At 42.8% G+C, this 13,217-nt stretch overlaps 1 protein-coding gene across 5 annotated transcripts in view; it reads right to left on the reverse strand.

The window, feature by feature from the left end:
- atp2b3b (ATPase plasma membrane Ca2+ transporting 3b) overlaps positions 1 to 11,356 on the reverse strand; it is a 39,133-nt gene extending 27,777 nt beyond the window's left edge. For 2 of the 5 annotated variants that reach the window (XM_030139114.1, XM_030139112.1), the window contains exons 1-4: positions 10,808 to 11,356; positions 6,238 to 7,001; positions 2,733 to 2,930; positions 1,318 to 1,575 (exon numbers count right to left, since the gene is read on the reverse strand). In XM_030139114.1, the coding sequence (XP_029994974.1) occupies positions 1,318 to 1,575; positions 2,733 to 2,930; positions 6,238 to 6,481 (700 nt within the window). In that variant the 5' untranslated portion in view covers positions 6,482 to 7,001; positions 10,808 to 11,356. Of the gene's footprint in view, positions 1 to 1,317; positions 1,576 to 2,732; positions 2,931 to 6,237; positions 7,002 to 10,799 lie in introns of all 5 variants that reach the window. The other 3 variants (XM_030139116.1, XM_030139115.1, XM_030139113.1) reach the window with 2 other exon arrangements.
- Between the last annotated feature and the right edge of the window lie 1,861 nt (positions 11,357 to 13,217).

Genomic DNA, 13,217 nt, shown 5'->3' on the forward strand with positions numbered 1-13,217 from the left:
AACATGGTAATATACAGTATCATAATGCATAAACCTATGAGTGACTTTTAAGGGCATGTCATATTTTGAGTTTAACATACTTACACTGAGATATTAAAAATCAACGATTCCGAATAAAAGGTGACACTGAGATTGCAGTGTAACCGCATCAGTCAAATATCACAAAGCACATTCAAATGTATACCTCACGTAAACCTTAAAGAGGAACTAAAACCCTAAAATCTTCATATTGCAGTTTCTACATCACTGCAGTAAATCTCCACTTGCTGCAGTGATGTAGAAATGTACTTCAGGGTGTGCAACTACAGAATGACATCACTATTAGGCAGAAATAGGGACTGAAGTTTGGGTCTTGGACTTCACACGCAGTGACTTTGAGGCTTAACTTGTCCTCAAAAGACTTGACACTAGACTGGGGCCTGGACTTGAGAACAAACTTTATTAAATTTTTTGCGCATTAACAATGAAGAAATGTCAAGGTGAATGTCCTTTCCTCCCTACCTTATGCATGCACTACCACAAATGACTGTAGTAACAAAACAATGGCGAGCACACCTGCAGATTCTATGCCCTTTGGCATAATTCTTAGATATTATAATTTCACACATGACCCAAACAAAAAATGCAATGTCAGTTGTATCAAAATCAACCATATCAAACTTTATCAGGCACACTGAGATAGTCCAGTCACTTTGTAATGCAAATGGTAACATTAGCACCTGTGGGTGGTTAGCAAACATGTATAGCTCAGTACCCTCTATCTACTAAAGCTACATATTTCAGAGTTTGCATGTTCCCTCTGTGCTTGCATGGGTTCTCTCCGGGTACTCCAGCTTCCTCACTCTATCCAAAGACATGCACTAATAAGTTCACTGGTTAATCTAAAATTGCCCATAGATGTGAATGTGAGTGATTGGTTGTTCGTCTCTATATGTCAGCCCTGCGATGAACTGGCAACACGTCCAGGGTGTACTCTGCCTTTGCCCAAAACATAGCTGGGATAGGCTCCAGCACCCCCTCTCGAGAATAAAGCTGTTCAGAAGATGAATGAATGAAGGGTTCTTACATTATATTTTACATGGACTTTAAAAATATGAATCATCACATATCAAGCTATTGGGTGTGGCCAGGGATGAAACAGATGTGAAACTGAAGAGCGACTCTCCTTTTGGGGTGCAGTGTTAAATTACCACCACTGAATCAAGTATTATATAATGCTAGTAGAGTAGTGTAATAAAAACAAGATGCAACAACATACAGTATATGCTTGTCAGAACTTGTCAGACGAGAACAATGTCATGGTCTTTGAGTCCTTACCGTACTTGACCTGGGCCATGTCTCCCACCACCATGTCAGCCACAGGGATCTGGATGACATTTCCTTTCCGCACCACAGTGAACTTCTGTTCCTGCTCAATCCGACTCTGCAGACCTCGAAACTGCTTCTCTTTGGACCAGTCGTTAAACGCTGTAACCAGGACAACACACACAACGGATAGCAGGATGGCTGCACCCTCAATCCAGCCGGCCTCAGCTTCACCTTCATCCTCTGCACCCGCCGACGCGTTCCCGCACGCTGGAGAATGAAATGGTTGGACAAATGGATGGTTTGTAATCTATACACAGTTTAAATTTCAGATAGATTCAACATCTTTCACTTGAGATATCAAAAGCAGCACGGAAAGATACTTGTGATCAACAATGACAGGTTACCCATTACTTAAACTGAAAAATGACAGACACAAAAAGAAGTTTTCTTTTGTGGTGAGCTACAGTAATATATATGTATTCAAGATCAAACAAAAAATTCAGGTCATGCCTGCATCATGTGTTATAGCGTCAGGTGGTACAGCCATTAAAAAATGACACAATCATCAGCGGTGGCTCATGACACACAACAGCAAATGCATATATTGAAGGGCTCTTTCTAATGGAATAAATGCAAGTATAGTTTGCATGTGCTTTATCTATGGTGCACTGTGTGGTCTCAAAAAGAGCCACAATGTCCCCTCTTTGCTAGGCCCACTTCCTTTCTATCATGACCTATCACCGTGGTTAGCTGTCCCAGAAAGCTAATCGAAAACAGTTTGCCACAATTTTTACTTTTTGTCTCAACTGCCTTTCTCTTACTGTTACTTGGTGAAGCCACAATCTTTAAAGTCAAACAAATCAAAAACTTTTCATTCAGATCTGTTTGACTAACCAACAATTCAATGAGCAGCAACATACCATTATCTCTATTATTTCAAACAATCTAGAAAGAGCTTCAAGGATCTTTTGAAGAAGTGGGTTCTTTTGTCACTTCTTATGATTCAGTTTTGTGTAGTTTATAACATTATTTACTCTAGTCATAATAACAACACAGTGTTACACCAGCTGAATCATATGTTGTATTATATGAAATCTAAGACAGAACATACTCATAACTCCTTCTAGTCTTTCTCTACTTTCCATCCTTAATATCTGTGAACATGTATTAAAACTTGATCATGCGTTTATTTTTTACAACTCATGTTTCTATTTTTTATAGCTCAATCTGTTCCTAGTAATCATGTTGCACATTCACAAGAGCCAAAACTCTCTTTTGGGCTTTTAAATTTCATCCACTCACTTTTCCTACATCCTTCATTTCCTCCATCTGTTAATCCTGTTCTCTTCTTTAATCAGGAGTGAAACTACCTTTCTCTGAGGCTCAGTTTACTCTTGAATCTTCTCTCTGTCTACTCTCCTCACCTTCACTTTCTTTTCCGGGAGGCTGGTAGAAAGAAAGGCCAAGGGAGATGATGGCAGCAATCTCCAGTATGATGAGCGTGACGTCCTGTAAGGCCTCCCACACAAGCTCCATGAATGTCTTAGGCTTCTTTGGGGGAATGAAGTTTTGGCCGTATATCTGGCCCCGGCGCTCCAGGTCTGTTGGGTCCCCACTGAGACCTGAGAGTGAGTGAGAGACATGAAGGTAACTAAGAGAGACGCTAAGAAAAAGTTTGAAATAAAAGATATTAGCAAATCTGTTTAAGTAAAAGAAAAAAAATCTGAGAAAGTAAAAGTGACGAAAGTGCTGGGAGTGATTAAAAGTTATTTACAACTCAGTTTAAGTCACTTTTGTACTTTATGACAATTGTGAAACAGCTTTAATAAAGTGCTGAGAAGGGCTCCATGTTTGCTTTCACTCATAAATTGTAGATGACCTTGTTATACTGTTTAACAGATACATGGTAATGAATTACTAGGTCACTGGAAGACAGAGTGACTCCAAACATTACCCCTAAATACAATTTAACAACACACTAAAAATATAAAATGAAATCAAACTTATAAAATTCAGTCCTCATTCTCCTGACTCTGCCTCCCATGTCTTCAGCCTCCCTCCTAAATCTCCATCCTCACTCTCTTCCCCTTCAACCTCACCCCTAAGTGATTCAGTTTCCATGGTGACCAGGATACTAGGTCCAGGGTTTCCTGTCTCTAACAGGTTTCTGCCCAGCAACAGGTGATGTCATTCCTCCACTGAGCTAGGTTTGGAGCACTGCTTTTTTTTTGATTGGCTGTTAGGAAGGGGAATGGCAATTTGTATGCTGTGGTTGGCCGAGATCAGTGACAGTCTTTGGGTCCGTTTGCCTGTGTGGTTGTGTGTGATGTCTGTGTGTGTGTGTGTCCAGTGTGCTTGCTGCAGGGAATCATATGTAGCTCCCAGCATTGCTGAAGAGTTGTGTAGCAATATGACGCTCAACAGGGTTCAGGCCGAGGCGAGGTAGAGAGAGACAGGGAGGGAAAGAAAGGAGGTGACCTTATGCTGAGTAATCGTAGCAAGCTGTATCCTCTTTTCATTAGTCCATCCCTCCCTCACTCTCTCCTCCATCCCTCCATTCTTCCCTTCCTCCTCATCCTCTTCCACAGTCTCTGTTGTTGGCTCTCGTCCTCCTCTTTTTCTCCCTCTCTCAATCTCCCCTTGATGTGTCCTTGACAATGCGGCAAGCTGTTCTAGCTTTCCCTACTCACCCCTCACCCCCCCATAACCACACACACTCTTCTCCTCACTCCCTCTTTCTCTTTCTCATCATTTCTCCTCCTTGCTTCTCCCTCTTCTGTGTGTATATAATAGTCTCATACTGCAGTGCTAGGGTATCCATATCCATATCGGTGTTTATGCGTGTGTGATAGAGACAGAGACAGAGATCCCTTTCTGTATTGGTTTAACCCCCACTTTGCTCTGGGTGTCATATTACAGATGATGTTCGGCATCTGCTGTCTTATAACATATAACCACATGGAGTGTTTATACCAGTGTGCAAGTCATATTCTATCTTGTATTTCTGGAGGCACAAGTGACTGGATAATTCCTGAGTATTTCTGTACTGTAAATGCATATATTTTCTCATCTGTCTATCTGATCTGCCAATTCATGTTCCTCTTTTGAGATCAGAGCTATTGTAATCACACTAAGCAGAGGCAGCAGCTTTTGTTGTACTGTCAAGCGCTTCAAATCCAGAGGAGAAAATATCTTCAACTGTGGGTTCTGAATGATCAATTGCAACTTTGAGCCGTCATAGTTTCGGGTAATGACATTAGATTTCTACAAGGTGGAAAACATCTCCCTTCATTGGCATGTGAGGATGGTTTATCATGCCAGGTGACACCATATGTAATTTGTGAAAGTCAGCGACGTGCACAAGAAGCTCAGCCAAGTAGTGTGTAGAGCAGTGTGCCTGTGCAATTGTTTATTATCTGTGTGCACTGTTTGCCAACTGTGTTTGGTAGGGACAACTGCAGATACATGACTCTGCGTGTGTATATTGGAGTGTGTGTGTGTGTGTGTGTGTGTGTGTGTGTGTGTGTGTGTGTGTGTGTGTGTGTGAAGGTGTGTGTGTGTGTGTGTGTGTGTGTGTTGGGTTTGTTGGGACCTGCTGCACTGATTCCTGATCAGCTCACAGTATCAAATTAGCAACACTCAACACAGACTTACTGTAACTGAACACCTTCCAACTCTCTCATTTTTTTTCTTTCTCCCCCTCTCTCTCTTTCTGTCTCTTTCACTCACAGATACGCACACCTCGTATAGACACTGGTTACTCTTATAAACACATAAACACTCACAAACGACTTTCCTCCATTCGCCCCTCTCTGTTCCTCACCATCTCCATCTCACAGTTCTCAGTCATCTTCCCTCTCTTGCTGACTTTCCCAGCCAACTTCTCTCTGCTGTTGTGTTGCTAGGTTACAAACTAGTTGAAGGAGTGGGTGTAGTGTGGTACCACACCCCTGGTAGAACATACAAGTGTGGCCATGCACACACACACACACACACACACACAAGTACAAAAGCACACAGAGAAATCCAACCCTCACAAATCATTACAAATCTTTGATTGGTGTAATCGTATTACTTTCTTTTGTAAGTGTGCGTATGTGTTCTTTGTGTTCATGTGAGAAAGAGAGGCACTGATTGCACTTGCAAATCAGAGCATCGATAAAATGTTCAGTAAAAATACCCTATATTTAGTGAGGAATTTTCATACACACGTAGGACTCATTTTAAAATGACAAAATTATGAGCAAAATGAAAAATACAGAAGAAATAATTTGAATGTTGAAAAACACCCTCAGCACCATGAGGAAATTATAAGTGTGGACATTGGGCCTGAAATGGTTGGTGGTGTGCAGTTGCAGATTCTTGTCTCCCTGGCACATAATATTTAATTTACCATACATCCATTCACCAACCATTTCTATCCCCTCAGTAATTCCTCAACCAGTATCCACTGTCTTGCTCAAATTTGTGATCGAAATGCTTTTTTAGAATTGTTGTTTCAACAAAGTTTAAGTTGTCACAGAATGATCAGTCATATAAATGGTTTATCTGAATATGTCTGAGCCAGGTGATCATAAAAAGGCTGGACAGATTTGATCAACGTCTGCAGCAACAGCTCTAGTGCAGCAGAGTGTTTATGTATGACACAACTGATCACAATGTCATTCAACCATCCACTACTTTGTTCACCTAATCTCTGTGTACCAATTAATCTCCATTTATCCAGTTATAAGTCGACAAATCCATCCATTCAGTAAGCAGTCTGTTCATCCATTCATCTATCCATTCATCCATTTTCCATCAGTCTATTTATACATCTACACGCTCATCCATTCACTCATTTAGCCCTTCTCCATTATTTATCCAACTACCCATCCATCCATGCCCTCTTTTGCCCATTCAACCATTCCTTCATCCACGCATGCTCACCATCAGTGGTACTGGACTGTAGTCTCTGGCAGAGCCCCTCTGTGTCGCCATAACTGTCTTGGATCTTCTGCAGAGCATCAGTCCCTCGGAGCTCCATCAGCTCCCTGAGCTCCTTAACTGTGACCACAAAGTCTCCCCCTGCATGGGTGCCATCTGCCCTTCCTCCGCCCCCACCTCGAGTCCCTTTGGGATAAAATTCCACTGCGCTGTTTGCCATTTCACCCATTGTGGCTGTTGTGGACATGTCAGTTAGGTTTTCTCTTGTTTTGGTCCCCCTTTCTCTCTGTAGTCCGTCCTCAACTCAGTTCCCTTTGTGTTTGGTTGGTGAAAGGTTGATCATGTGCTCAACAGTCAGAATCTCTTAAAAATTCTAATTAGGGACAATGAAAGGTTTGTTTATTTTCTTCTCCTAAATGTTTGGCCTAATCTCCTTCTCTTTTAATTCCCCATATCAAGAGGAAGAGGAGGAGGGTGAGGGGGATGAAGGACAGCGAGCAGGGGCTCTTGAGAAGCGTGACGTCTGAACGAATCCAGCTTTCTTTTCCTTCGTCTCCTCTGCGACTCCGCTCTTTCCTCGTTTCTGTCCCCCTCCCTCCAGGGTCACGGCCAGTCCATGGACGAACAGACGGGCCGACAGACTGACAGACAGCGACAGAGGGATGATGGACGGATGGAGAGAGGGGCGAGCGAGGCAAAGGCGGCTGATAATTCAGAGACAGGAAGTGGATCCAGTTCAGAGGTAGTTACTGCTGCACCACCAGGGCCTAGGAGGAAAGCAAGAGATTGAGCATTACCACTCTGTTGCATCGATCTCACTATCATTACATTAAATCATCTCTCAGACAGTGATGAAGCATCAAGAGACTGGATTCCTCTGTGAAAGCAGAATATGTGATGCAGCAACTAAAAACTAAAACAAATACATAGCTTTTGATCCAAATTAGGTCTTACATGATACTTGTTTTGCTACACTTTACCTTTAAAAAACAATGAAATCAAGTCATCTGAGACATAAAGTTCAGTTTCTGGGAACCACTAAGTTTGACAGCCACATATACTCGTGGCTCTGTAAGATACATTGAGAAACTTTTCACTAAATCTACTCAGTTGGCTCAGTAAAGACATGATGAAAATGAACAAAAAAACCCTCACCTATTCAAATAAACATGCATCCAAACAAATTCAACACCAATCAAATAATCTAATTTGTGTGGTTTGTTTTAATGTTTTCAACTGATATTGAATTGGACGTTAAATAGCATTGCATCACATCCTTTCCTGGTTTTAATGATGTATTAACTCAATTTCAGGTACAGTTTACTTCAGTGTCCACACAAACATGCCATGTCTGGATGCATCTGCATGCCTTGCAGGTCTAATTAATTTATGCTTAATTTGTTAATTCTGAGAAGTAGCGGCTTGTGTGAGATCTAAACAAAAGGTGAATTTCCCGAAGAGAACTGCTATTGTCAAATCCACTGATTTCCTCATCACTGTATTAACATTCAGTCGATCTCTGGAACTGATTTAATTAAAATAAATCTGACACTGATAATGTTCAGTGCCGCCTAGTAGAACAACGGCAAGCTAACTCGCTTTCCTTCAGCCACACTAAATTGAAGCTTCATCCCACATGAGCAATTAGCGCCGGCTGTAGCTAAATATTCTCAGCATCACACATGACACAACATATTCTGATTTCCCTATCAGGGTATTTTACATAAGGATGAGCATAAAAAAAGAAAACAGAAACTCATCATGAATTCCTCCTCCCTCCTCTCCACTCTTCCCTCTCCCTCAGCTCCCTCTGCCTCTTGCATCTTCTCCCTCCCTTTTTCCTCACTGGCCTGCCATGCCTCTATCCTGACTGAGAGTGTTAGTTTATGACTGAGTCACCCTGCTCTGCCTTTGAAGCTTCCTCTCCCTCTCCATCTTTTCTTATTTGCCTGCTCTTCCATCAGTTTATTTGTACCTATCTGTCTACTGTATCTGTATGGATTTACCATGTGTTTTTGTACGTCTTCTCCTGTTGTGTCTCATTGTTATCATCTCACCTCTCTTTTCCCCCTCTCCTGACTCACTGATTTTGTCATTCTCCCTGTCTATCTGCTTCCTGCTACTGCAATCATTTATTTACTCAGGCAGTTACACGTTTTCTTCCCAGCCTGGGCTCTTACTCACTGATTCTGTCTGATTTTATAACATTCATGCAGAAAAAGCTCTTCTTTTCAGCATCCCAATGTAACTAACTCTGAATGTGTCTTTCTGTTTGGTTCTTGTTGTTTGAGACCTTTAGAGTGTATAGTGTACGTGTGTCCAAGTGTGTGCACGTGAGCCTGTATTACATAAATTGAGAAAAAAAAACACTTTGTTACTTAATTTGTTACGCGTTCTTAACTCTTACAGAAACACTCGCCATACAGTCTGCTTTTGCCACAGGAAACAAGCATCACAATTTTACAGTAAGCGGACACTCACACTCATGCCCAAAGACACTACTTGTATGATCTCTGTCATGAGACAGGCACAAATGTGTCATACATCATAGCACTTTCAGAATAAAAGAAAGGAAGTAAGAGAGAGAGAGAGAGGGAGAGAGAGGTCTGTCCTGGATGAAAATGTGTTTGAACATGAAAAGAGTCAGACAAAAGGTCACCACAATCCTCAGCGGCTTGCCCATTTATCCTGAATACTAGCCTTGCTTCTCTGCACACGATCCCTTAGAGGGTTTGAGCAATTTGATTGTTTTTTTTTTTTTTTTTCTCCTAGAGAAAGTGGGCACTCTTTTCCCCCGGGTATATTCTCTTTATCACGGCAGCAAGAAGGTTGAGAAGCATGCAGCGTAAGGAAGGCACAGGAGAGAAGCTCCTCGCAGGATTTGATTCTAGGCCAGCAGGGCTGCGTATGCTTTGTGGGTGCATTTAGGGAAGCAACATACACACACTTGAACACATGTGACTGAACAAGTGTGTGTGTGCCCATGTGTGAGCAAATGCACTCAGGTGCCCCTGTCTGTACTTTTTGTGCTCACATTTGTGATCCTAGGTGAGAGTGTTCACATCATTGCTGTGTGTGCGTGTGTGTTTGGATATGTGTGCACGTATGCCCATTCATTCGTCAGTATTTGTCTCTCTGGCTACACTGCCTAGCCTGCGGGCCACCTGTGCACCTGCAGTCCTACTTTCCGACAGGCATCTGAAGGGTCACCTCTGGCAGGGCCCTTGTATCTGGGCTGCTGCCTGCCGTCGCTGGCTTGGTGCCAGTCACACACTTCTGTAATGCCCAGTGGGAATAGCACACTTAGAATTCAACACAGTCTGTGGCTGAAGCCATTAAAGGTGGGCCTTCAACAGGACACAGATATCTGCATTATTGTAGATTATATTAAAGCAACTCAGTGAAGCTGATGACGAGAAGAATTATGATGGTGAAAGTTTGATGAAGGAGCAGTGAGTATGAGGGTAGTCTTGGAGAGCAGGAAAGAAAAGGAAGAAAGAAAGTCTGACTGATTGATGTCCACTCTGATATGTATCAATTTCTCTGAGACTGCACACTTGCACTGACACACATATCTTCACACTGAGCATCCCATGTCCCTCCCACATCAGCCACAATCCACCTCCATCACAGCCAAACACATACACAAACTTAATACTTGCGATTGCAGTAAGACTGTGCAATTCTGTGCAGGACTGGCCTCATGCAACAGTGTGTTTCCCACACGAAACGACCTTTCATGGTCACCTTCAGACGTGCCTGAGCTTCATCCCCCTGCTCACCCTCATCCTAAACACATAGCTATAAGACAAGACAGGGTCCTGATTGAAACACAGGCACCTCAGTGCAGGCCCATTAAAATGTCAGGTAAAAGAGAGCATGGTGCGCCACTTGCCTACCCTATGTCCCTCCGCAAGGTTACCGGCCCGGCCACCGCCGGCCGGCTCTGTCCAACTCACACCCACCCAACGCCGACCGACTTCTGAAGGTCCCTCCGGCCAGAGATCATTACCAGATCAAACCGACACCCCCACGGCTCAGCGCTGCAGGTGCGACACGCTGTAACCGAGACAAACAACGCAACTGACACCCAAATGCCCTATAGTGTGGCAGCCTACATACTAGCGCCCGGGAAAACCAAGAGGCAAGCGGAAGAATAGCGCATGCTGCTAGGTGAAAATGTTGGACTGCAGCCCTTCACACAGGACACGAAGTGATGGATGGAGGGATGGATGGATATGTATCATTAGCTCTACACACGCGCACGCATGCACATTCACGCGTATACGCAAACACAAGCATACTCACAGACTCCCTGTTAATGTCATAGCGCTGTTTGCCTCGGTATTCTGATCTGCCCTACTGTAAGGGCTATTATTACAGCTCTGTAAGGCCTGGAATGACAAATGCCATATCAGGCCCTGTTACATTTTGCAAGTTCGATAAAAACATCTATATATGCTAATAATGAATCACAGCGCAAGCAGCACATCTTCCCTAATAAAAACGGCGCTCGGGCGCCCGGGGTAAATAACAGTCACGCACGCGGGCACGCACGGACTCACCGACTCACCGTGCAGGCCGAGCTCAAGGACATCAGCATCAGCGCGCGGGCGGGGAGGCAGAATCCCGTTAATCTGCGTGTGCGTGGAGCGGAGAATGTCCCAGACCGGATGAGAGGATACAGGGGGACCGGGGCTGCGGCAGCTCCGGTTGCCTGGAGTCCGAAGGAGTGGAAGGATGAAAGACGACGACGGTGCTGATGAATATTCCGCTCCGCGCGGTCACCTGACGGTTGGTCGGCGGAGTTCTGCGGCGGTTGAGGAGAGAGAGAGACAGAGAGAGAGCGAGCGAGAGAGGATGCGCCGGGTTGAGGGTTTAAACACCTCCGTTGTGGGGAGGGGGGCAGTCCATGCGCCTGAACCAGGGCTGCTCCCAGCGGTAAAAGCTGCTTAATTTGACCGAATTCGGTTAACTGATAAGGGCACTAAGAGAAAAAGAAAAGCAAAAAGAAAAGAAACGCCGCGGTGAGAGGAGAAGCTCATGCGACATCTTTGGAGGAGGAGGAGGGGGTTGAGCCGCTGCGAGAGCCCGCGCGCACAGGAGCTCGGTCGCAGCATCCGCGAGAGGAGCCGAGCGAGGAAGGGGGGTTGGAGGGTTGCTCCGTACGTCACCCCCCACCTAACCGACGACGTGATGACGACAACAGACACACCGGACCGTACGCTCCTTGTGTCGGCTTTTATCAGACGCTATTGTAGAGTAAGGCTGTAGTAATCTGCACGAACATGCAGATGAGTCTGATAATGATGTTTTCAGTGTTTTATCGGAACGTGAAAAGAAGTTATGCTACATGTGGCTTAGGTTGTTACAAGGGTTTCCTATTCCTACAGGTCAATCAAAGTTAAACTGTTTAGCATTTTCAAATACTTACTTCCTTTCTATCTGAGATGGTCCTGTGCAGGTTTTGCATGGACATAGAATGTTTATTAGACCCGTGTGTGAGCAGATGTTCAAAGCTAATTTAAATCCACTGTTTGATCAAATCTGGCAAGGCGGTCACTTCTTAAAATGAATGTTCTCCTTCGTCTTCATCCAACGACAATGAATTGTCTTCACTCGGAAAATAATTTACACAATAAATGGATGTTGTAGTTCTTCTATTTGGAGCAAAAGAAGGCCACTCATAAAGCTGTCACCTATACAGCTTCTGGGTAATTTATGAAGACTGGATATTCCATATCTCGGAAAATATCAACTGAGTGCCCTTTTACAGTGTATAACTGGGAACTCTTCCATGATGCTGAAGCATTACTGTTTTTTTTTTTTTTTGTTAAACAATTAGTGTAAGACACCAGTAAAATACATTTAATAAGTGAAGTGAGAGTTGAGTAACATCCAATCTTACTCCAACTGGTAATAACACTTTTTTTTTTTCCAGATATCATGGATTCAGGTTTTAAACATAAGAACTCAAAGGGCATTTCTTCTTTTGGACACATATTTGAAGATGGGTCCCTTCAACCCTTTAAGATAAGACACTATCTTGAGAAAAAAAAAATACTTGTGAAACAATAATTACAGCTCTACTATTATGAAAACAGGTTAATGATTTTTCTTTGTTTTTTTATGGACAGGCCAGGGAGAGGGAACTGGATGTGGAGATTTGTGGTAGGATTTTTTGAATAATGAAAGACAATAATTGTAATTATAATTTACCATCAGTCTAGGACATTGCAACTTAAAATACTGCTTAGACCTCATTTGTCACTCTACATGTAAACACCAGTAGCCTCTGGTTTCCGATCCTAACCCTAAATATAAAAATATTGGGAGTCTGCTCTCTATGAATTACAGAATATTTTAAGAATTCAGCATGAGCTTTTTATTTTTTCTTCCCAACATGTATAATTAAAATAAACATAGAAAACTGTTCATTGTCCTGACTTTTTGTGCAAGGAAAAAAAAAGTCTTACTTCAGGGGATCTCCCTTTAAGCCCTGACAATCTCTGGTGGCACAGGAGCATAGTCCACTTAACTTCATGATACAAGACTTGCCTGATACACTCAGCGACCAAAAAGAAAAAAAGAGTGTAATTCACTTCTAGATGTGAGTGTATCTTTCACATGGACATTAACCCTTTATGGGACACTCATTGAAATACTCTAAAATTCAACATTTCAACCTTGGTGTGTCTTTGGAGGACCTAACAAGACTTTATTACTTTTGTGAAATATTTCAAAAACTTTTATTGTAATGTAGAAAATCAAGGTCAGTAAAGTGACCATATTTGGTTCCTTTCCTGGAAGTAGCAAAAAAAAAAAAAAAAAAACACAAAAAAAAGAAGTTAAAAAAAAAAGAAGAAGAAATCAAGATAAACACTTGTAAGCTGAAAGGAACATGTATTTTAGAACATTAGAACATCACTTTTAGAACATTAGACCAACATAAGTGCTGATCCAGACCCCTGTCCACATCCACA

Source organism: Sphaeramia orbicularis, chromosome 7 (assembly GCF_902148855.1).
Source record: "Sphaeramia orbicularis chromosome 7, fSphaOr1.1, whole genome shotgun sequence".
In the NCBI taxonomy this organism is placed as follows: Eukaryota; Metazoa; Chordata; class Actinopteri; order Kurtiformes; family Apogonidae; genus Sphaeramia; species Sphaeramia orbicularis.